Genomic DNA, 25,911 nt, shown 5'->3' with positions numbered 1-25,911 from the left:
TTCCATGCTTGTCTGTGATAAGTCCTTGTGCAGAATCTTTTCAAATGATAATTTTGAGGAGAGGGAAATAGATCTATGTCTGGACTCCCCCATTTCTCTGTTATGCTGAGGACTTGTGGATTTAGTTTCCAATCGTGAGGATCCATAAGGTTTCTGCTTAAATCGTCTGTCAGTGTATTTTTTTCCTGGCAGGAATTGAGCTTGAAGATGTATTTGGTAAGTCAAAGCTGTGTCCCACAGTGCCATGGCTAATCTGCAAAGGGGGTATGAGTGTGTGCCTCCTTGCTTGTTTATATACCACATGACTGTGGTGTTGTCAGTCTATCAGTAGTTGTCCTGGATGAAGTAAGTCCTTGAAGGCTGTTAGGGCATTTTGAACAGCTAGCATCTCTTTCTGTTTGACATGCAGATGCATTTGTTTTGGGGTCCATATGCCCTGAATGCATCTGCCTGCCATGTGGTCCCCCCAGGCATAATCCGATGCGTCTATTAAGGTTTGGCTGGCAAGGGGGACAGTTAAGGGCCGTCCCATGTTTTGGTGACATACCTTTGCCCACCATAGAAACTCCTGTTGTAGGCAAGGTATGATAGGAATCTTTGCTTCCAGACTGTGAGAATGTTGATGCCATAAACTTTTCAGGTACCACTGAAGTTTCCTCATATGCAGTCTTGCATATGGAATCAGTAGGATGCAGGATGCCATGAAGCCCAAAGCCTGTAGAATTTGTCTTGCAGATAACTGGGTCTTTGTTGCCACCAGTTTGAAGTAAGTAATGAGTTGCCTTTGCTTGTCAGGCGTGAGGTAAGTCATCTGGGCAGTTGTATTCAAGCTTGCACCCAGGAATGTTATCTTTTGAGAGGGTACCAGTTGTGATTTCTTTTCATTTATTGTGTACCCTAGGTATGTTAGAAGCCTTTTCACAAACGCCAGGTTTCGAAGAAGAGTGTCCTTGTTCTCTGCCTGAATGAGACAGTCGTCAAGTAAGGATATATTTGTATACTTGTCTGCAAAATGCAATTACTGGTGCCGGCACTTTGTAAAGACCCTGGGCGCAGTAGATAATCCAAAGGGCAGTGCAGAGAATTGGTAATGCATTAAGCCAGCCTTGAATCTGAGGTATCTTCTGCACGACTGTCTTACTTTGGCTGCCAGGCCTTGTCCTTTCTGAGTACCAAGAACAGTCTCGAGTAAAAACCTTGACCTTTTTCTTGTTCTGGTACTGTCTGAATGGGTTGGGAGGATGGCCTAATGGTTAAGGTGTTTGCCTTACAAACACAAGGTGCAGGGTTTGAGTCTCACAAGAGATAATTGGCTAAGCTTAAAATGGCTCGCAAGGGCAGTTAGCTTAGTACTAATCTATGAACCTATGAATGGCCCCCATATCCATGAGGGATGTAACCTGTTTCTGTGCTTCTGCCCATTGATTTTTTGGCAGATCTGGCCAACCTTTTACCATTGGCAGAGTGTGGAAATGGAATCTGTATCCCTGTGATACGATGTTTAGTACTCACTTGTCCTGGGTTATTAAATGCCAGTTTTGAGCAAAAAGTGCTAATTTTCCCCCTATGGGTGCTGCCAAAATTTAAGTGCTTGGTGCAGGCAGAGGGAAGTCATTGGGATTGCTTTCTGTAGGTTTGTGCTTTTTCTCCTCCAGATTTGAAGGTGGAAGCGCCCCATTGCTTTGACCTGTATGAATCTTGGGCCTGGTATCTGGAACCCTTAGGGCGTCTGGATTTGCCCCTTTGAGCTCTGTCTGACACAGGAAAGGACCAATTTTTGGTAGGCCAGTGTCTACTGAACCTTGGTAGCTGCACCTGTAAGAAGTCTTTAACAGTTTGCATAGACTTAGCTTTGTCTTCCATTTTCTTTAAAACCTCTTCTGCCTTAATGCCAAACAGAGAATCATGCTGTAAAGGTGCATCTAGCAATTTAGCTTTAAAATGTCAGGTAAATTTTGTTCCTTTAAACAGGCATGCCTCCTTATCACAGATCCAGTAACTGCGGCCCTGCAGGAGGCCTCTAAGGAATCAAAACCACATTGCAAAGTATGCTTTCCAACATGTTCAGCTACATGCAATAATTCCTGCAATTCTTTATCTTCTGCACATTCTGAAATCAACATCATTTTCTGTTTCAGCAATCCCATAACATGCTGTTGGTACTTAAGCATATGAAATTGACAATTTAAGGCCCTGATTGCCAAGGTTGCAGATGTATAAACCTTTTTCCCCATCTGTCCAGTGCCCTTGAATCTCTGTCAGAGGGGGTAGGATTTTTAACTGAGGCCTTAACTCCCTTTGGACCCTGTGAAATAGTTTCAGGATCAGCAGCAGGGTTTCTAAATAAAAATTTATGAGAGTCAGGGACCCTGTAATATCTGTCAGGCTTACTGGGAGCTAGAGGCAAGGAGTCAGGGGACAAGCTTGACTCAGAAAACACATCGTCCACAATGTCTAAAACGGGGAATGGCTAAAGGCTTGTGCTGAGGGACGAGGAGGAAATCACTGAGCCTCTTTTTTGATTCTGAGAAGTCTTGACTCTCCCAGTGAAAATGCTCCCTCAAAGTATGCAATGTTTCTCCAAATGAATAATTCTCAGGAGGAGATGCAGATGGATTAGACTCCTCAGCATCAGAATCCTCACAGGGAGGTATAGATAATTCCTGATCAGAAGAAATAGAAACCTGATCTGAAGATTCATAATCAGTGTCTTGCCTAGCCCTCTAATCAGGAGGGGGATGGATACCCCTGATCAAGGTAATAAGGTCTTCAGCCATTTTGATCATCTGTTTTTTAGGCACAGAGGCCTGTGCACGTGGTTCATGCGTCGTTTTTTTTAGTTTTGGAAGTTGCTTTTATCTTTGGCCTTGCAGCTGTCGTCGGTTTGATATACAAATGTTGAGGTCTGAATACACCCTCAGAAGCCGGTGCCTGCTCATCGACTCCGGACCCATCCGAGGGAGATACATCCGTCGGTCCAATACCTTGAGTATATTGCGGCATGCCGGACTCCACATGGGAGTTGGTAGAGGCCTGCGATTCGAAGGTAGCAGGTATCAGGGGCTGTGAAAGCGGCTCACTGAGTACCGGCGAACCAGCGACTGGCTTAGGAGAAGCTTTGTCGTTGGTTTTGGATCTTAACTGCTTTTCTCTGTCCTTTTCTTTGTGTTTTTTATGTACTCCGGTAGTCGGATTGCTATCCGACGACATTTCTAGGTAGTTAAATCTGTTTCCAAAATACTTTGATGCAGAAATATACAGACGCTTAATAGTGCATTGGTTAAATCTAGCACAAAACCGACAGCCAGGCACATTGTGATAAGGGCCTAGGCAAGGAATACAGTATAAATGGAAATCCTTATGAGGTATTTGCTTCCCACAAGTAATACAATTAACTTTTTCTGACATTGGTAAAAAGCAAGAAAAAAGTTTCCCCAACGGGGTACTTCGCTTTAGTGAAGACTCTGGTTCTGAAACTCAAACTAGAATATTTCAGTAGTCGGCCAACCGGCACTTGCGAAATGTTTCTGCTTCGGGCACCGTGCGGCAAGAAAGACTAAAGAAAATGGCATTTGGTGCATGTTTTACACCCATGACGACCTGACGTCATGGAAGAAGAGACGGCAACTAACGCAGGACCCAAGACTTTGGAATTCAGGCCGACTGAGGGCAACCTGCCAGCAGACTACCCAAATGTAATGACTGCAACAGTAAAACACGAAGAAGCCCTGGAACCCTACAGCCTGACACCTGCTGTCACTACTGACATGCACTTGCTGAATGCCCTAGGGACTGTGGCGAAACCAATCAGTAGTATCAGAAACTGAAAATAACTGGCCCTTACCTAAAAATGTAGGAAGCTCATGGACTTCTTGGCAACTTTGACATCCATCTTGGAATCTCAGAGATCACTTAAAACCTCCTTTAGACAAACAAGGAAAGATGGACCACAATGCAATTATATGAAAGGGTCCCTTGAAAATGTGCTGAGTCAAGTCATTCAAGTTGATGTCTCAGAGGTATTTGACTTAACAAAATAACCTTAAATTAAAAACTTAGCCCTTTCTAGTCAGCAAAACTCCGGAATGGCTCTTTTTGGTGCAGGCCCTAGACATCTGGCTTGGTTGCAGCTTTTTGATGGAGTGGGACATCTAGGAGATGGGAATGGCCAAAATGGAATGCAACACTCATCAAATACCATGTCCCAGAAACAACCTATTGCATATGACAGCCGTCCATGCTGATAGGTGGAGACAGATGAGCTCCTAACTGCCTCAAATGGGAAGCAAGCAACTGGGCGAGGCTTCAGAAATCAACTGCTGTCCTCCCAGGGAATGACCAAGTACCCTTGCCTGTTTTAATGAAAACCATTTCCTCTGGGCGCATGACCATTCTGGAAATTACCATCTCTCTTGCAGCCCTTGCCAAAACCTTAAAATTTATTTTCTTGTGAACATCAAAACCACAGATGACATGGGCTCTACTATGCTTGAAAGAACAGACATCGATGAAAATTAATCTCAGCTTTGAGTGTATTACACCCTGTTGCATGTCTACATTACTTTTTGAACTCTGCAAAAGCTAGAGTTCCACTATAAAAGGGGGCATTCATATAATCACACAGCCTTTTGAGATTTAATTACTTTATGTTAACGGAATGTTTCTTGAACTAACGTTCAGTGTAAGCTTCATGCTTATTTTATTGTGTGTTATTAATTTCTTATTCTGTGCTTAGATTTGTAAAAAAACATGTATTTATTGTTTCCAAGGTAAACAAATTACATGAAATGCTTCCCAAACAGTTCCCTGTATTTTCCGATTAAACATTCATTTTTCTGGACATTCTTGCAAGAGGTTTCCTATTTTGGTTTGACTTCTACTCTTTTCAAATACATAAACTATTTTGTGTTTTCTCCGCTTACTCAGCTCATCTACATTAAACCTCTGAAAGCTGCCCTGCATTAGTATGTAGTGAAAGTTGCTTAACACAAATATTTTTAGTCTTTCCTCCTCCATATACCAATGAAAGCAAAAATTAAAACTGTTACGCTAGACTACAATACAGGAAAGAAGTGGTCAGTGTTAACTCTAACATAAGTGCTATGCTCCAAGTGTGTAGTTGCTTCTTATGTTGGGCTTTTGCAGAGCATTTGTTTTACGGAAGTCTTTTACTGTGGCATTAACTTTGGCCCTGCCTTATTGCAATTATTTTTCAGCAGTGCCTGACTTTACAGTAAAGGGTCTGTCCTTCTGCAGTAGTTGAGGCTGAACCGTGTGCATATTGCTTGTGCAGCACTGATGTTCAAAAATAAATTCCATGCATCTTAAACATGCCTGTTCAATCTATTCAGTGTGTGCTTGGCCCAATAGTATAATAGTGCTTTCGGGGAACTTAATATCTACTACAGTTTTACTTACTGCTAGAGTCTCAATAGAAGATGTTGTAGATTTAAGTCTTGATCGCCCTCTTCCTCGTCCATGCCCACCTCCACGTGGCCGCCTTCTCCCAGGGAAGCTACTGCTTCGTCCCTTTAAGGGGAACAAATAATCAACAATGAATAGAAAAAGTCTCCACAAAATGCAAATTTATATGTCAACTATCAAAGAAGCTCAGAAAACTTCTGGAACAAAGTTAAAATGCACCGTGAACAATGTAATTTCCACAATTATTGTTTTGTGACTCAAAATGCTCTACACAAGCCCTGTATCACCCCACAGCGCTAAGTAGTTACCTGTCATGATCACAGAACAAAAAAAAAAAAAAAAATCATGGTCTACTAAGCAAGGTTTGGAAGCTTACAAAAAAACTGCAACCAAGCATAAACTGTCACCTGCTAATTATGAGTGAAACTAAGTACAAAACACAGACTTTAATACTACTGTCAACCAACAAAAGATATACCAGTATTGGAAACATATCAATTACTTGCTTTTGATTGGTATCTTGCGAACGTGGCTGATGAACTTTCATCCGAAGCTAGCCTCCTTTTACCACAAGTTTTCTGACATAAGTACTACCTTCCAGTGTGTAGCATTCAGGACAAGACTTTTTTTTTTGTTAATTAACAATGATGCAACTGTGGCTACTGCCAACGACCTGTTGAAAAATAACTGCTTATTTCTTTTGGGAAAGGGGGAACCTGCATTTTCACCAAAGCTTTTAGTAGTTAAATATGTTACATCTACTGACAGACTCTGCCACTAAAAAAATGTCCTGACTTTGCAACACTTTCAAGCATAAAGAAATGTAATACCAACTTTCTCCCTATAGCTGATAATTCCCTGTAGGAGCTGGCAAGGGAGTATGGGAGTAAGTAGCCTTTGAATGCACACCCATCCTTGGGGTGGGGGGCTCTGCTCATCACACGAGCACTAAGTATTTACTCTGTCTAGTGAGTAGTGACCATGCTCTGCTGCATGCTGGTTGGACAGCAAAGAGAATTCAGTGTCTACAGTCACCCTTCCCCTGGGAGGACAACAGTGAAGCTCGGTAGACCTGCTGTAGGGGAAGTGAGGGTTCCAGCACGGAGACAGTAGGCCACCCTGCAGGCACTCCGTACCACCAGACTCTCACTGTTCAATGGCTCAGCTGATTGGTGTTCCCCTGCCAGGAATGAATGGGGTGTGGTGCTCTCACCTCACTTGGGAGGATTCCTGACTCCTGCAACCGCAGAATGACTGGGCTGATTGGGTGCATGGAGAAGACTCAATGGGCTTGGCCTTGTCAAGAAACCGGGGATTAAAGGGGGGCAACAAAACATTATCTAATTAAAACAAAAAAAATTCCCATCACAGCTTATGAGTAAACAAACTAAAGGCTGCACCAACCATAAATTCAAACATTCAAGCTACATCTATATCAGAGGTCAAAAATGGTCTGAATGTTTGTGATCTGAAAAAAAAATTAAATAATTTCAGTGGCCAAGAGGATCAACTGAATATTATGCATCACAAATACTGAACTGGAACTGATGCTCAGGAAAATAGACCAGACATCTGCACAATTACAAATCTTCACACCAGAGAAACCAGAGCAAAACTGGTAGAAGGACAAACTTCCAAGATGGCTGCACACTGAGTAACAGCTTAATTTCAGCTCTCCCAGTGTGAAACCAGAAACTCAGAAGACAGCCTGTGAACTTGTTTTTTTCGGTTAATTTAAGTAACTAGCTAGCAAGTGCACAGCCTGGATGACAGCAAAAAAAAAAAAAAATTCAAAGAACCTGTCTCAAAAGGAGATAAGAAAACAATGACTGGGAATAATTCTGCAGCTGTTCAGCAAAAAAGCAATGCAAGCTCCAGCTTTGGTGCAAGAAATGACTGCCAGTAATGTTGAGGGAAACAAAAAAGTCAAATGTACTCAGAGCTGATTAAAATAATCAAAACTCTGAAGGAGTACATCAACTGAAATAAAAAAAAAAAAAAAAAAAGACGGGGAAAATGGAAAAGCTTTAAACAGGGATTCAAATGAGGTGATAAAACTGCAAAAATCAAGGTCAAAATGAAGAAAAGGCTGGCTGAGCAAGATTGCTCAAGAAGAGATGTTTCAAAATTTAACAGAATTAGAGGATAGAGCACACAAGGAAAATCTGATATTTTCTGTTCTACCAGAGAAGCTGGAAGGAACAGATCGTATTAATTTTTATGCAAGCACAAATAAACAACTAGGACTGGTATTCCACAGCGGGAGTTGTTAACTGAAAGTGTGCATTGTGTGTATGTTCCAAACCCGGCCATGAGAAAGCAACCAAGACCTCTAATAGATAGCAAAGATACAATCCTACCAGAAAGAGATGATTCTGACAAAACTGTGGCAGAAGGACAAAGTACCAAAAGTGGGAGACAGTACAGTGTTTGTGGAAAATGATTACTCACTGTACACCAGGCAGAAGAGTAAATTTATTCCAGTAATCAGGGAATGTCAAGAAGCATGTGTGAGAGTCAAGCTGCTGTATCCAATTATTTTTAGAATATTCTTTCCTGGAGGGTCAAAATCATTTTTGATGCAAAACATGCTAAGGAGGAAATAAAATGTTTGACCAAGAAAAAGTGAGCTATCAAACAGAAGTAGATTCTGCTTCTTGTTCTTTTGGCAAAGCCCATAAAAGCAACTATGCCAGTGAAATATTTTCCATTGTTTCAAAGGAAAATGCTTCAGAGACCGAAAGAAGCAGAAGAGTTGACTAGAAGAACTAGGAGTACATTGGAAATTAAACAAAGACTGGATTTGGGAGATGGGGATCAACAGGAAGAAAACAAGCAACTTGGAAATTGACAAATAAATGTGGGATTACAAAGCACTAATTGTATTTGTGAAACATGACAGAACAATAAAACCTGGAAATACTGGACTTCTTAGACTTGGCTAAACTTGAGGACTCCAAAGCATATGCCCTACTTCATTTCATTAATATTTAAAAGAACATTTAGGAGGGAAGATGAAGGAAAGAGTTAACTGGAAGTAAAACAAATTTTGTTCTTAGTAGTAGTTTTATAATGCATGACATCACCTGCAGGGTATACAGTAAAGCCTTCTCTGTTACGTTCAAGTGTAATAGGGAAAATAAAGTAAACAGGTGTCCCTTTTCTCCCTTTCTTCTTTCTCTTTGTTCAATAGGCACTGCAGTGTAAAAAGAGAAGAAAAGTCTGGACAAAACAGCATGATACAAGAAAAACTGATATGCTTTTTCTTACTCTTGCACAGGGGGTTGACTACACTAAGGCCTCTGGTTTGATCTAGCAACTTAAGGGGAAGCAAATAAATAAAGAACACTGAATATAATAAGTTTTCCTCTAGCAAGAAAATGAGTACTTGCAGTAGAACTATCTGGTTCTCATGTTTATAGGGCAACAGAATACTTTTTTTCAATGGATAGGAGATGGCGTTTTCTGAAAGCATTCAAGTGTCTTTCTAAACTGGAAGTGTAATAAAAATTAGACAAAAACAGACATCACTTAGTGGAAGAAGAAACAGACTGTACCATGCACCTTAGTTTGACCTATAAGGACGATTATTCATGCTAAGTCTGAGAGTGCAGCTGTCAGTCTGGGATAATTGTTCCTATTACAAGGGTTAAACTTCAACATTTGAAAATGTATATTGTTTTGTGTGGTATTAACTTAACAGGTTTTAGGGGTGCTCCGGGGGTGTGCATTTCTTGTTTGAGGGTTTTCACTAAAATAAAAAGTTTTGTAAGAATGGATACGACAAGAAACGGCTGTACAAAAGATCAACCTACCATGCATGTAACACAAAAGCTAAAATTAGACATTAAAAAAACTGTTACACATAACAGGTGGGAATAAACTAACATAATGACAGTTTCTATACTATTGCTAAATGTGAATGGTCTCACAAATGCATACAAAAAAAAAAAAAAAAAAAAGAGTAGTGTGAACTATATTAAAAAATGCAGACTGCAAATAAGAATGCTACAGGAGACATATGGAAAGAAATGAGAATGTGAATTTAATAAAGAAAGGATTTCAGGATGGTTAGTCAGGAGAATATCTGGGACAAAGGAAAAGGGGAGTGTAATTGCAAGAGCAGCTCCATTACTGAGAGATGAGGAAAAAAGGATAATAATGGTAGATTTGCAGTACTAAGGGGTTACTGGCAAGGGAGGAGGATTCCACCTAAAACTGCTGTAACAGAGCTTAAGAACATTCTGGGAGAAATTGTCAACTTTTAGCAGGGAATACTACTTACATGTGAGGATTAGATTGTGATTTGCAACAATGAGGACGGACTGTTTTTGATAACTCCAGAGCATAAAAACTTTTAGCACAGCGACTCGGGCAACAGAAAGTAAAAAGAGTTGTCACCAAGCTTGGAGAGCCTATAACAAAGGATGATAAACAGAGATCCTCTAGATGTGCTAGAAAGGTTTCAAAACTTTTATGAAAATCTGTATAGAGCAAAGAATTATGGACATCAAGAAAAGGTACAAATGGAAACGTTTATGGAAGAATTAAATACAAATGCAAAGGTACACATGGAAATGTTTATGGAAGAACTAAATAAGCCAAGGTTAGTAATTGAGGCTCCTTTACCTCTAATAATTAGGATAGGAGCAGATGAAATAAAAATGGTGATGTATAATCAATCTACAGGAAAGTCTCCAGGAACAGATGGTATTTGTGTTGAAGTTTGGAAGCTAGGATGGTAGAAACTGATAAAGGTCTGGAAGGTTTAACAGTATTTTAAAAGAAAGGAGCAGTGGCTGTAATACCTAAAGATGGTAAAGACCCATTAAATCCAGCTTCATACAAGTCCATTTCAATTCTAAATCAAGATTATAGTGTTTATGTCTACAATGGCTAAAAGAATGGCAAAGGTGATGCCAAAATGTATAGATAATAATCAATCTGGTTTTGTGAAGGAGAGGCAAACAATGGACGACATTAATAGAACAATGATGATCCATAGGGAAGAATGCAAAAAAATACCACAGTTGCTGATGGATCTTGATGCAGAGAAAGCATTTGACACGGTAAACTGAGATTTTGTAAGCAGGGCAATGGAAGCACTTGCATTCCCTGATAAAATTATAAGACTGATGGGAGAATATATGTGGGATCTAGGGCAAAAATTAATGTGGGTGGGTTTCTCTCTGAAAAATTCTGTTTGAGCAGAGGAACCAGGCAGGGGTCTCCCCTCGTCTCCTTTTTTTATTTGAGTTATACTTAGAATTATTGGCAAAGAAAAAATGGATTCAGAAATTCAAAGATATAATTGGTATTGTAGTCAAAAAAAGCTGGCTCTATTTGCAGATGGCATCTTATACCTGATAAAACCAGAAAAGGACATTTCAGTTTTGTTGAATATTTGAAGACAGTTTCTAGTCTTTTCAGGATACATTAATGAAGATAAAAGAAAGGCAATAGTTATAAACTATGTACCCACACACAAATTGGTTCAGCAATATCCATATTTATGAGGACATGATAAAATGAAGTTTTTAGGAGTATGGGTTAAAAAGGATTCGGTTATAGCAGCTAAGGGTACGTGGGAAGAGACTAAACAAAAGGTAATACAAAAACTGAGAAATCGGAAGCTCTGTTTTATGGATTCAGATAGCAAGATACAAGCAGTTAAAATGTTTAGTCCCTTTAGTTTTATATATTGGTCAAGCATATTTTTATCGACCAGAGGAGAAGTCATGGATAGCAATAAAAAATTGAAGGATTTTTATCTGAGGGGGGAAGATGGCAAGAATCAAATGGGATAAATTGATCCTTCCAAAAAAATAAGATGGCTTGGGATTACCAGATTTTAAGGGGTGTTTATTTCAGAGCTACACTTGTAAGGCGCCTATACACAGCATAATCAGAAAAGTATAATTCAAAGTGGAAAGGATGATGACAAAATGGAGGGAAGCTCAGAAAAAAAACGAGAGACTGGGATTTTGGAAGCAGATCCTTAAGGAGAGCAATAACCATGTAGATTATATTCATAAAGTAGCAGAAAGTATTCTAAAAACTAAGCCAACATGAAAACTGAATTGAGAAAGGAGATTCTGCCGATAGGGACAACTGCAATTAGGAATGCAGACAATAGGCAAGAGGTGGCTGGAAGTCACTGGAGAAAACTGGCAAAGGAACCAAGGTATTAAGAGTGAATAATTAGAGAGGGAAAGGTAACAGAATGGGAAGAGGTCAAGAATTTATTTGGACTGCAGGCTAGAGATTGCCTATCCTATATCAAGGATTGCTGTCAGAGTATAAGCAAACATAAAAATATGGAGGATCTAAGCAAAGAACAGCACTGGTAGAATTTTTAGAATAATCTAGGACAGAAGCTGCTGTTAAAGGAATAACATATTGACTGATAACTATAAGAATTAGTCAGAGAAGGTTACAGAGGATTGGGGAAGAGAGGCTGGATAAGCAATTCACAAATAATCAACGGGGGATATATGTATGCCTTCCAAATACATAGATATTTTTATGGCTTACCTTCATGTGTGCATATTGCACAGGGGCGAACAGCAAGTACCAGAAAGGCCGTTTGCAAAGTTTGCAAATGCCAAACGGAAAAAGGTTTGAATGTGCAATAAGCGAATGCACAGTGACATTCGCTCATTGCACATTCGACATTGTGGAGCGGATTGCACTATAGTGGGGATCAGAAAATGGTACCTGTAGTGCGATCTTGGAGTTAGAATATTAAAGTGGGAGGTGCAGCCACCCACATGTGGGTGCCGGTGGCTTGCCCCCCTGCTTTACACATTTGTTTTTTCCTTCTATATTTATGCTTTTCGATTTGCGGATTTTCGAACATATGGAACAGTCGTTCTAACTTTCGTGGTTACGATTCGCTCATATAAGCAATCTCACCACTGTGATTCGGTTTTAAAAAGGTAAACCTATTTTTATACCCCATGTAGACTCCAAAGAATTTTCTTCAAGGAAAACAGCAAACATCGGAAGTGTGATGGGGAAGAAACCGGTAATTGGGAACATATTTTTGGGAGTGTAATGAGTTGGCAGACTTTAAAAATTCCCTGCAGACTACTCTCAGAAATACTGGGTGAGCAAATTGGTATAACTAAGGAAATTATTCTCTGAGCTATGATATAGAATTGGAGTTGCCCAGACATAACAAGGCCTTGCTCAGTCTAACTATAGTGGCTGCCAAAAAAGAAATTACTAGAAAAATAGAAATCAAAATCTAGACCAACTGTACAAGTAGTCAATATAGTAACAGAGATAAAACAACTGGAAATGGGATACTTAGAAAAGGATACCAGGATATGAGTAAATTACATAGAAAAAATGGGAATTGTGGGAACAAAACATGCAGAATGTTTTGGAGGAGGAATGAGGTTTAGAAGAAAGCAGGATTTAAATGTGCCACAAATTGACTGACAGTGGTGAATAATGTTTGAAACTTAAAGATTTGTTTTCATTTATATAAATGTATGATTGCCTAGGTCATAAGGGATAATTTAATAAAAGATGTTTCTTGCTTAAAAATGGAAATTTTTAGAATTTATGCACAAAAATGGTTTGGAAAAGGAATGAGGCTTAAGAGAAGGCAGTTATTGAATTTAGATAATGCTGCTTAGACTATATGATATAAAAATATATGTGATGTATAATTCTTGTAAATATAAACTTGTTAATATGGTTTGATTGCTTTTATATAAATGTAAGTTTGCCAATGCCGCAAGTGATGATTCAATAAAGGTGTTCAAAAAAACTAGTACAAGGACATGCTGATACAAGCAGAGGTACAGATTTCCTCCAGACTGCCAATACCAGTTAAAAAAAAGTTATAGAAAATTCTTTATTTAAACATTAGGCTGTTTGACGTCTCCTACACAAGTCAGAAATGACGATGTTTGCATCAATTACTAACTTGTGTTATGCAACGAAGATGCACTGTACAAAGTGTTTTACGTGAAGGTTAGACAGGCTAGCATAAGTTTACTTTTTCCTAATACAAGCAGACCCAAAGTTCACACAGCGAATACAGGGGCTTCAACCCCTGAAGTACTTTGTTTTTATACTGGATGGGTTATTGTTAACAGTGAAAGATGCCTACTCTTCTTTTGACACTTCTCATGTTCTGCAGTTTGATGCCACTATTTCAATATACTTTTAGGTACACATGAACACTCGGTATGGTCATTCCACAAATTGTATATAGTATATTCACCCTGTATCACTTTTAACACATTTTGCAAAAATATCCTTTGTGAAGAGAACTTGCCTATTTTGAATACAAAGCAGAAACAGCTATCTACATGACCCATTGTAAACATTTTCCAATCTTTGAACTACATGCTGTAGGCTCTGATAAGCTCAGCAGAAAAAAAAGTTCCAACTCTTTTTCACCCACAATCCTTAGCACAGCTTAAGCTTCCAAAATATTTATAGTGCAGAGCATGAAAGTGGAGAACCTCCATAGAAGCATACATATAAACAAACACAGATATCCCCCAAACCTCATCAGCCAATGGCCAGATGAAGATGGATGAAAGTGATGAAGAATATAGATGTGGGTCATGCAGGAAGTACAGCTGTGTTTAAGTAATGTACATAGCAGTAAATATCTGAATAGGTCAGCATTACATTCATCACTATTGGGTCTTAGACCCTAGGTTTCTCTGTGCGTCAGGCATGATATCCAGACTTTGGAATCTAACTCCTTGGAGTGGTATGCTCCAAATGCCTTCTACGTACAAGTGTAGCAGGACAAGAATGCCTGCCTACGCCATTTTACAGACCTCTTGCTCAGAACCCCTGGCAAGTGCCTTAAAAGCATTTAAGCCAATGTACAGCTGAACAGCAGAATTAGGAGGAAATAAAAAAGGCCCCTGCTCCACCACTAGTTCCTGAAAACTGAAAGAAAGGATAGGCAAGTACAAGTACTGCAGCTTCCAAGGGGCACACAAAGCCATGGAAACATCTGCAAGGGTAGAATAAATGTTACTGTAACTCCAGCCCAATGGGATGCAAAATATAAAGGTGACCAAGGGAAGTACACAGGCAGTGAGTAGGCAGTAGTACTGCTACAACGATGACATATTCAAACATCTACCATTACGGCACATTACCTCCACAAGTACACTTTTTACATTACATTTAAATCACTGTTAAAGTAGTCCTTACTACTAGGATGATTCTCAGAGTTCTATGAAGTCAGAGTTGTGGCAGAAGAGCGAATATGGCTTAGCCTGCCCTACAAGATTGCTCCAACAAAGCCCAACCTCACCTTGGACTAAATAACCACTCAGTAATATTTAGAAAAGGTGTCAATTTGTGTCCATGGGTTAGCATCCAATATATTTTACATATCTACTCAAAGAATGCCACTGTGGTCACACACTCCCTCTGGTATTTTCAGCTATGACAGGGCCAAGACTTTGTGATGCCTAAAAAAAACTGATGCACTAGAAAACTCGCTCTCAAATAGTTAATGTGGATGTGGCTGTGTCAGTGACTCAACAGACAAGCCAGTCATTTTTGGAGCTGGAAGACCAGAAAGCTCTGGGTTCTGTTCTCACTACAAATGATTGGCTTGGTGACAATGAAATGCAGCGTTAAGGGGTACTGCACTCGTGTGTGTGTTGTCCTTCAGATGAGACAACCCTAGGTCCCATCTGCTTGAGTTGGTGGTAGCACAGGTGGATGTAAAAAAAAAATACTTATGGCTACCTAGCAAAATTTCCCCCAAGTAGCAAAAATACCTACCATTGAAAAAAGGCCAATAACCTACAGAGATTAACCTGGTCTTGGGTCAACAAATGGACAAAAAAATAAACATTGGTTCCTCCATTTTCTTTTCAGCAAAAGCTAGTGAGATTTTCTAGTATCTCTGGTTCTATATAGGTAATATTGGAGTTGACTGTGAACATCCAGGAAATGAAGGAATCTTTCACTCTGAGTGAAAATTCACAGGCTTTTATAAGGTCGATAAAGATGGCATCAGAGAGACTGCCTCTATTCATAGCTAGTAGTATTTCATCAGCTAGGGTTCCACAAGGCAGTACTTAACAGTAAAAATATCATCCACGACAATCTGTCTTTTGTTAGATGCAATGCTGAGCAGTAACATATTTGTTTAATGATGAATATTACAAGTCTTCTGGGGTAGCAGATGGGAACACCTGTTGCTAACAAATACAACAATATAGCTTAGTGAATGGCAGGAAACGCATTTTCTAGCACAAGTGTTGACGGAGCCTCTCTCTTTTTTAAACATTTAGTGGATTTTTTTTTTTTAATTTGGAAATATTCTGAAAGTTTGGCAAAAATCTGTTGAATACATTGACACTACAGATTTCTTGATATTTAAGGTAATATCAGAACTGTTTTACACGTTAGCCTTAGAAAGGCTAGTAATTTAATGACCAATATATTTAAAAAGGAAATGCAGGCAAGTCAATATCTTCATATGTATGCTTTCAAAACGTATGCAAAGGGACAGTTTTTGAAACAGAGTAGGTAGACAACAAATTATTGCTTTTTGATTGAAATGGAGAGTATGGCAGATGATTTTAGAGAGAGGGCATAAGAAGATCTTATCAAAGATATGAAGTGACAATTACTGAACTTGAATGGAGAGCTTACTTTTCAGAGCATACTGGGCAAGTACTGTACACAAACAGTAGTTTAAGATGTGCAATATTACCAAGTATAATACAATATTGATGTCAGGTGATTATTATAAAGAATAATTGGCAGATTTTAACCCCTTATCAGAACTGTGAAATTATATAAACAGAATTCAGAATTCATTTTTAAAGGAGGAGGAATTTAAAACAAGACTTACACTGCAGGGATTTCAATGCCAGAAAGCATATTATGGGAAATAAAAAATAAGGAACGCATTCATGTTGTAAGTTCCTTTCCTAGATGTATTTTAAAAAGTACATTTTTTTACACATTCTTTAACAGATAAAATATTTTATTTTAGATACTTTGCATCATGTGATACAGTAAATACCGTATTATCAAGCATTTTGTGATGTGTCAGTCTTTCTTTATGTACGCAAAACAAAGTTGAATGAGCAAATTTCCCATTTGACACAGAGAAAAAAAAAAAATTTAAATACTAACATTTCAGCAAAACATGTTAATGAAATGGACCTGCAACATAATTTTAATTTCAGGATTAGATAAAGGATTTTCCCTCAATACAATATTATTCTAGACACAGAAATGGCTAAGTATGAGCGGATCACTACACAAATGCCGATTTAAAACCAGGACTGAAAATGTCAGTAAGTATTAAAAAAGACTTAATTACTTACCATAACTTGGAATCTGCGCTATCCAATGTCATTATTCATCAATGATGGGTCTTTGAATCAAGCCAACTGATGGACAGATCCATAAGCTCAAGCTCCTCCCCTTCCCATAATCTCCTGCTGACCTGTAACCCTAAGATTGAGTTTGCTAAATAAGGAAAATGCAGCACCATCTGCCCAGGAAACAAACTACCCCCAAGGAAAAAACATCACTCCAGCTCTACCAGATCCCCAGAAGGAAGGGGGAAGGAGGGCGGGAATGTGATGAATAACTATACTGTATAGCACCGATTCCAAGTTATGGTAAGTGCACAACTCTATCTGATGCTATACGTGTCATTACTCATCACGGATGGGTCAGAGTCCCCAGCTACAATGGATCCTGGGTGGCCTCATGGAAGGATATGCCAGAGCACAGAGGAACTAAAGGAAGCTCTATTCCCTAGACATCAAGTCCTAACTTATACTGCAAAACAAAAGTCTGGGGATTAGACCAAGCAGCAGCAGCACAAATCTCATCCAAGGAAAGTTTAGCAAAGAAGGCCAAAGATGTAGCCACAGACCGAGTAGAGTGGCCTTTAACTGGTCTGCGTAGTTCCATATGCCTGCTATCAAATGTAGGAAATACAGCTAACAATCCATCTGGAAAGTCATCTTAGAAACTGCCAAACCTTTTCTATTCTGAGAAAAAGGCCACAAAAAGCCCATCTGACTTCCAAAATTCCTCATTCCTCTTCAGATAAAAATGTAGTTACCTACAGATGTCTAAAGAATGTAAAGTAAATTCCCCTTTATTAGAATTAGGGAAAAACAGAAGCTGTACTGATTGGTTGAAGTTAGCTTCTGAAGCCACCTTCAGAATGAACAAAGGATTTGACCTGAGGGATACCCTATCCTTGTGGAAGACCATAAATGGAGGTTTAATGCTAACAGCCTGCAGTTCAGAAACTCTCTTGGCAGATGTAATGGCCATTAAAAAGCAGTCTTCCAAGACAGAAACTTAAGATCACAAGATGAAGCAAGTTGAAAGGGCTTTTACGTCGCGGACTGCAACACGAAGGTTAAATTCCATGGAGGGGAAGGATCTTTGAAAGGTGGTCTAAGAAAGACCCCTTTGAGAAAGGCTTTGCATCGTTTAGAAGAAAAGGTAGGACCCTCATTCAGATGAAAATTAGAGAGGGGCACCAACTGAAGCTTAATTGTAGAGAAGCTAGCACCTTCCTGAAAGAGAGAAGCCAAGAACAGCAAAACACCACGAATCAGGGCCGAAAAAGGATCTTGTCTGGCCAAATACAGAATCTTTTCCAATTACTGGAATGCACCTTCTCCATAGATGGCTACTGAGATGCCAAGATGATGCTTCTCACCAGGGTGGGGGAGCCTGGACTGAGAAAGGATCACTGGAACTGGAGAAACCAATTGGTTAGACAGAGTCTGGAGGATGGGAAGAGGAATCCCCCAGGGATGGGAGCTGAGATCTGGAATGGGATCCAATATCCAAGGAGGACACTTCAGATGAGACTGAAGGGAGAAAGTACAGTTGTGTACACTTACCATAAATGCACATGTTAGAGTGTATTCACTGTTACAGTCATCACAATTGGGTTATCTGCCTGCAGGAAGCCCTCAGTCAGCCCGAATACAAGAGTCTTGGGATTTCTGCGTCTGATGCTGTCGCCTCATCCATGACAGGGATATAAAACATGCAGCCAATGCCATTAGATCAGTTTTTCTTGCCCCAAATGTCAGGAGCACTCAACATAGGAAGCAATCAAATGGTGTGGAACACCTCCAGTAAAAAGTAAATACCATTTCCATAAGATATGGGCAAAAAAAGAGGATATGTAGAAAGTACAGAAAGACGGGGCAGGAGGGAGGGTAGCCAGGACTGCATCAGTGAATACAATGGAACATCTACATTTATGGTAAGTGTACACAACTGTACTATGTTCTTCGTGTTTCACTGTTGCAGTCATCACACTTGGGTTGATTCCCAAAGCTGAGGAAGGGTGGAGGCAGTCAAGTAGTAGTAGGGCTGGCTAGCAGGCCTTGTAAGACTGCTGTGGCAAATCCAGCTATGGATTTAGAAAAGATAGGCAAGTGGTAATACTTGGTGAAGGTGTGTACAGAACTCCAGGTTGCAGCTTCCAGGATGTCCCAGGTAGGGACTCCCCTGAGAAAAGCTGTAGAGGTTGAGGTAGCCCTAGTGGAATGAGGCCTGATCCACTGTGGGGTAGGTTTTCCATGGTGTTTGTAGCAGAAATGGATGCAGTGTGCTATCCATTTAGAAATGGTTTGTTTTGAAATGGCCTTGCCCTCTGCCCCTGTAGCAAAGCTGACTAGCAGCTGGTCAGATTTTCTGAAAGGTTTAGTCCTGTCAAGGTAGAACCTGAGCTGTCTTGTGCATGTCCAAGGAGTGCAGGATCCTTTTCCATTTATTCTGAGGATTAGGAAAAAAGGTTGGAAAAAGGATGGATTGGTTTAAAGCCACACTGGATACCACCTTGGGCATAAAAGATGGTTTAGTCCTGAGGGAAACCCTGTCCGCACGGAGGATAATGAAGGGTTGCACAGCCATAACGGCCTGTAATTCAGACACTCTTCTTGCTGAAGTGATGACTAGCAGCAAGGCTGTTTTCCAAGAGAGGAATTGTAACTCTGCTGTAGCAGCAGGCTCAAAAGGGGGAAGCGTGAGTTTCTCTAGTACAAAGTTATGGTCCCAGGCAGGAGTGGGAGCGCTCCTTGGGGGTCTTAAACTGTTAGCTCCTCTCAAGAACTGTTTGATCAGAGGGTGAGAGAAGAGGGGTGGCTCAGTATTGTAATGAGCTAAGATGGCATGAACCTCAATTGATGAGAAGGATAGACCTTTGTGGAGCAGCTCTGCTAGGCAATCTAAGATTTGAGGCAAGAAGAGCACAGCTGTGGCCTTCCCTTGAGACTGGCTCCAAGAACAGTATCTATTCCATTTTTCTGAATAGGATTTTCTAGTACTCTGCCTCCTGGCCTCAAGGATAACATCCAGCACCTGTTTGCTGAGGGTTGCTGGTGATGTATTCAGGGAATAAGCCAGGCTGCCAGCTTCAGGGTTTGCAGTTGAAGATGCAAAATATGTCCCTCCTGCTGGGACAGCAGGGGGGGGGGTCTGATGCATGTGCCAGGGTGGCACTGTTGTCAGACTGCATAGGAGTGGGTACCAGTGCTGGCATGACCAGTCTGGTGCAATAAGGATTGTCCTTGGCCTGCCCCGTTTGATCTTGAATACTTTTGTAAGCAGGGGCAGAGGGGGAAAGGCATAGATTGAGAGGTTTTCCCATGTGAAGGACAGGGGATCCACTTTCCAAGCTTGGTTGTGGGTAATTCTGGTGCAAAATTTGTTTAGTTGATGGTTTTGGGGGACACAATGAGGTCCATCTCTGGTGTCCCCCACCTGTGTATTAAAAGTTTGAATGAATTTGGTTCCAGTTTCCACTTGTGTGGGTCCATTAGATTTCTGCTCAAGTCGTCTGCCAGTGAATTTTGTTTGCCTGGCAGGAATTGAGCTTGCAGGTGCACTTAGTTGCTTAAAGTTGTGTTCCACAGAGCCATGGCTAACCTGCAGAGTGGGTAGGAGTGAGTTCCCCCCTGCTTGTTTATGTAATACATAACTGTGGTGTTGTCAGTCTATCAATTGTTGTCCTGGCAGGATACGGTACTTGAAGGCGGTCAGTGCATTCTGTACAGCTAACTTTTCTTTTTGACTGATATGCAGGTGAATTTTTCCTGGGCGCCATTTGCCTTGAATGCATTTGCCTGCCTTGTGAGCCCCCCACGCATAGTCTGATGCATCTGTTGTCAGAGTTTGAACAGAGGGGGGTTGTGAGAAAGGGAGTCCCTTGTTGTGGTTTCAAGTTTCTGCCCACCAAAGGAACGCTGTCCTTAGGCAAGGAAAGATAGGAATCACTGTTTCTCGGTCCTGGGAATGTTGACACCAGAGACTTAAGTACCACTGAAGTTTCCTCATATGCAGTCTTGCATATGGAATCAGTAGAATACATGAGACCATGAAACCTAGGGCTTGCAGTATTTTTCTTGCAGATAGCTGGGTTTGGGTGGCCAGTAGTTTGAAATAAGTTGTCAAATAAACCTGCTTTTCTGGAGTGAGGAATGCCATCTGTGAAGTTGTGTTCAAGCTTGCTCCCTGGAATACAATCTTTTGGCTGGGTACCAGATGTGATTTCTTTTCGTTGATGGTATACCCCAGAGAAGGTAGGAGTCTCTTTACAAATGTCAGGTACTGAAGTAGCAATTCCTAACTGTCTGGCTGAATCAGGCAATCGTCCAAGTAAAGGTAAATTTGAAGAATTCTCTGCCTGCTGTAAGTAATGGCTGAAGCCAGGCACTTTGTGAATACCCTAGGCGCAGTAGATAAGCCAAAGGGAAGTGCAGAGAACTGATAGTGCATAGAGCCTGCCCTGAAACGAAGACATTTCCTGCAAGATTCCCTTACGGGGATGTGGCAGATAAGCTTCTTTTAAGTCTAGGGTGACTAGCCAGGAGTCCTTGGCTAGCATAAGAAGGAGCTGTTGGAGTATAAGCATTTTGAATTTTGGTATCACCAGGAAGATATTTAGGGATGACAGATCCAGAATAGGGTGCCAAGAGTTCTCTTTCCTGGGCACCAGAAACAGCCTGGAGTAGAAACTCTGTCCCCTTTGCTCTGTTGGCACAGGTTGAATAGCCCTGATACTGAGAAGATAAAGCACTTGCTTTTGGGCCTCACCCCACTGGTTTGGAGGAAGGTCTGGCAATCCGCTTGGGGTTGGCAGAGTGTGGCAATAGAACCTGTACCCCTGGGATACAATTTTTAAGATCCATCGGTCCTGGGTAATATACTCCCAGCTTTTTGCATGCAGGGCGAGTTTTCCTCCTAGGGGTGCAAGTACTTGGGCATGGCTTGGAATGTTTAAGGACAAGTCACTGTGAACTTTTTTCATGGGGGGGGGTGGCTTACCACTCCCAGTTTTTGAGGAGGGAGCACTCCATTGTTTAGATCCATGCATACCCTGAGACTGTAGTCTTTGCGGTCCATTGCCCATGGGTTTAGGCTGAGAAGGACTGGAAAGGACCAGTTTTTAGAAGGCCAATGCCTACTAAATCTAGGTGGCTGTACCTGTAAAAAATCTTTAACAGTTTGCATGGATTTAGATTTTTCCTCCATTTTTTTTTTTAAGAACAACTTCTGCTTTAGAGCCAAACATTCTTGGTTTAATGAAGCATCAAGTAAATTTGACTTGACATGGTCTGGCAAGATTTGTTCCTTCAGCCAAGCATGCCTTCTCAGAACAGACCCAATGAGAGCAGCCCTGCAAGATGCTTCTAAGGCATCACAACCACACTGCAAAGTATGTTTACCAACTTGGTTTGCAGAATGCATTGTCTTGCGAGTCCTTATTTTCTGCACAATCCATAATCAACAACATTTTTTTTGTTTAATTAGATCAATAATATGTTGCTGGTACTTTAACATGTGAAACTGGCAATTTAACACCCTGATGGCAAGAATTGCAGAGGTATAAACCTTCTTACCCATCTGTCTAGAGCCCTAGAATCCCTGTCCGAAGGGGTAGGGTGTTTGGCTGTAGAAGCCTTAATACCTTTAGGTCCCTGGGAAATGGTCTCTGGATCCACACTGGGATTTTTAAAAAGAAATTTGTGAGAGTCAGGTACTCTGTAGTATCTATAAAACAATATTACCATAGAGATCCAATAAGTGCTTGAACACCCTTAGTAGTGTCTCTTCGAATTTCGCTGTATGGCCAAACTTTTGGTAAAGTTTCCCTTTGCACTAAACAGTGTAACCACTTTTAGCAGCAAAAGACTCTGCGACTGTAAACTGTGTAATTCTTATAATTCCTTTAAACAGCATGCCAGTCCAAAATATGTTAAAACTAATTTATTGAAACATAGCGTGTATAAAATGATACGTTGAAATACAAATCCCAATCACGTTTCTTGCACACTCACTTGCTTGATATACATAAATCCAAAATGCGTTATTTCAGTAATGCGTTAGTACTTTTATTGTGAAGTTACTTTGGAACTAACTTTTTAGAATAAGGGATTAAGTCAGACACATTAATAATTTATTATAGTCATGTATAGAGCACTGTCACTTTAAATATTTAAACAGTTGGGGCTTGTTTTGGCGCCAAAAAGGTTTTAAATATCAGTTTGTCGAACAACGGTGTTCTGAAGAAGCCCATAAGATTTGGGTGAAAGCGCTAAACCTGTATTTGTTCAGTTGTTCATGACAGTTTATTCAGTGTATTGATTTAGTATCGTATTCTGCACACCAACGAGGTTATGTACAGATTTTGCTTCGCATTTTGGATTTATGTACATCAAGCGAGCGAGTGTGCAAGAAACGTGATTGGGATTTGTATTTCAACATATTTTATACGCGCTATGTTTCAATAAATTAGTTTCAACATATTTTGGACTGGCATGCTGGTTAAAGGAATAAGAATTACACAGTTTACAGTCGCAGAGTCTTTTGCTGCTACAAGTGGTTACACTGTTTAGCGCAAAGGGAAACTTTGTTACCAAAAGTATGGCCATACAACGAAATTCGAAGAGACACTACTAACCACCAGAGTCTAGCCTCCCAAACATCTCAGATGCCCAGGTGAGAGCTGCTCTCTCTAATGCAAAAAAGCACAGCATCAATGGGACCGGACGGTGTCCCCGGCTGTGTGCTACACAAACTCAATGAGAAACTAAACCCACACATAAGGCTGCTGTTTAATCTTAGCCTTACTACAGGATACGTACCCAAAGAATGGCGTACAGCAACTGTGGTCCCACTCCACAAAGGCGGTGCTTCTACGGACCCTGGAAATTACCGCCCCATAAGCTTGATGAGCCTGGTCTGCAAAGCTATGGAGAGGATCATAATGGAACTCATAAGTAAAGACATTGGGGACCTACAGACACTGGATCCTACCCAATTTGGCTTTGTCAAGGGCAGATCCTGCCTCTTGAACTTGGTCGACTTTTTCGAAACAGTCACTAAGGCCATTGATGAGGGTAAGGCAGTTCACACAGCCTACCTTGACCTAGCAAAAGCGTTCGACACAATACCCCACTCGGGCATCATAGAAAAGCTCACCAGCTTAGATGTAAACCCATATGTCACAAGATGGGTTGCAAACTGGCTCAAGGACAGAACCCACAGGTTTAGAGTTGCTGGTGCCATGTCAGACTCTAAGCCGGTCACAAGCGGTGTCCCACAGGGCTCAGTCCTGGGCCCCCTCTTGTTCGGCATTTATTTTTCTGAAGTGAAGGCAAACATAGGGGGATTGTGGCTGACAAAATTTGCAGATGACTGCAAACTGGCACCATAATTGACACTCCATCAGACACAGACATCCTCCAGAGAGGTCTCATAGAAATGGATAACTGGTGCCAGAGCCATGGCCTTAAGCTAAGTGCCAAAAAATGTATAGTCATACCCTTTGGGAAAAACAAGGTAACCCCTAATTACCACATAGGTGGTAATCCATTAAACACGGAAGAAGTTATCAGGGACCTGGGGACCCAAGTTGACAGTAACCTCTCTTTTGACACTCACATTGCCAAAGTAGTTAGGAAGACCTTCTACATTGCCCACCTGATCATGAAGGGATTCACATCCAGATCAGGAGAGGTCATTGTACCCCTGTACTCTTCACTTATCAGACCAATGATCGAGTACAACGCCCCATTCAGAATGTACCTTACCAGACACCTGCAGCAGTTGGAAAGACCCCAAAAGTTCCTCACCAAAAGGATAAAGGGGCTCAAACATGTGTCATACACTGCCCGACTGAAGAAACTCCAACTCTATTCAGTCGCATACCGTCTGCTCAGAGGTGATCTGTGCCTGACATACAAGGCCATGTCCAACCCGGAATTAATGGACATGCTCCACCTCAAAAAATCCAAATCCACCAGAGCCACGAGAGCAAGAGACTTAAACCTCAACACTGATATAAATAGGACATGCTGGAGGGACAGATTCATCACCCAGAGACTCCCTACACTATGGAACAGAATCCCAGTCCATGTGAGGCAGAGCCCCTCACTGACTCTGTTCAAGAGAAATCTTGACGAGTGGATGGGAGATCGTAGGTTTACCCCGGGAATCATCTCTGTGTCACTGCTGGACAGAGGCACAGCAAACTAATGGGTATAGTATTCTCATCCTAAGGGGTGGTGAAAGCCACGCACACTCTGGCTAGGCTTATAAATGACAAAAAATGTAGTATTCCACTGAGAACAAAAATCAAGGTTCCGTGTAAACAGACAAAAATACTTCTTTAATCACAAAATAATAACAATTCCAACTGCATTGAGCGCTTAGTCTGCCCAAAGCAGACTTAATCAGAATACTGAATCTAAGGTGCCTCTGGTTTTTATACAATTTTTTTAAAAAGGTAATTAATCAATAAATAGCTAATTAAACCAATAATTAGGTAACAATTAAACAATTTTACAATTTTAGGTAAATTTAAGGAAAAAACACTTTTCATGAATAGGTTAACCCCTAGTTAACCATATTATTTAATTTAAAAATAACATTTTAAAGTGCATATATGCCTAAAAAGTTATATTATATATAAAAGTCAGTAATTTGTTTTGTATAAAGTTGTTGCAAAATACAAAATAACAATAATTAATGTTAAACAGAGGTGAATGTAACCTGTTGCAAAAAATATATGCAATGAAAATAATAAATAAATCCATTATTTGGATAAAAAATTCTGTTTGAGTTTGAAAGTATGTATAACTATTCTGTGTTCTAAAAATATTGTTATTAAAAAACATGTTATGTTGTATATAAAAAATATCTTATAAAAAAGTTATATATATATGTATACACATAAAAATTATATACAAATGTTATATATATATGTGTTATTGAATTTCAATATCAATATTAAAGCAATTTTAACAGATAAAGCTACTAGAATCTAACAACAAACATTTTATTTCCATAACCAGACACATCTTGGTTCTATGATTTTATTATTACGATTTTTTAAAATCTTAAAACAGAATTATATATGGTCACAACACCACACTTAGGTGTAGATCACTTGTTTGCTGTTACTATTGCATTAAATATTGACAG

General features: G+C 40.3%; 1 protein-coding gene across 1 annotated transcript in view; it reads right to left on the bottom strand.

The window, feature by feature from the left end:
• The window catches only part of KMT2D (lysine methyltransferase 2D), a 3,358,270-nt gene that overhangs the window by 2,044,777 nt on the left and 1,287,582 nt on the right, over positions 1–25,911 (bottom strand). Inside the window, exon 14 of the mRNA XM_044082193.1 lies at positions 5,419–5,529. Within this exon, the coding sequence (XP_043938128.1) occupies positions 5,419–5,529 (111 nt within the window). The remainder of the gene's footprint in view (positions 1–5,418; positions 5,530–25,911) is intronic.

Source organism: Protopterus annectens, chromosome 9.part0 (assembly GCF_019279795.1).
Source record: "Protopterus annectens isolate FY-2018-M chromosome 9.part0, PAN1.0, whole genome shotgun sequence".
Classification (NCBI taxonomy): domain Eukaryota; kingdom Metazoa; phylum Chordata; order Ceratodontiformes; family Protopteridae; genus Protopterus; species Protopterus annectens.
The sequence above is the reverse complement of the archived record's forward strand: the minus strand, read 5'-3'. Positions and strand labels throughout refer to the sequence as shown.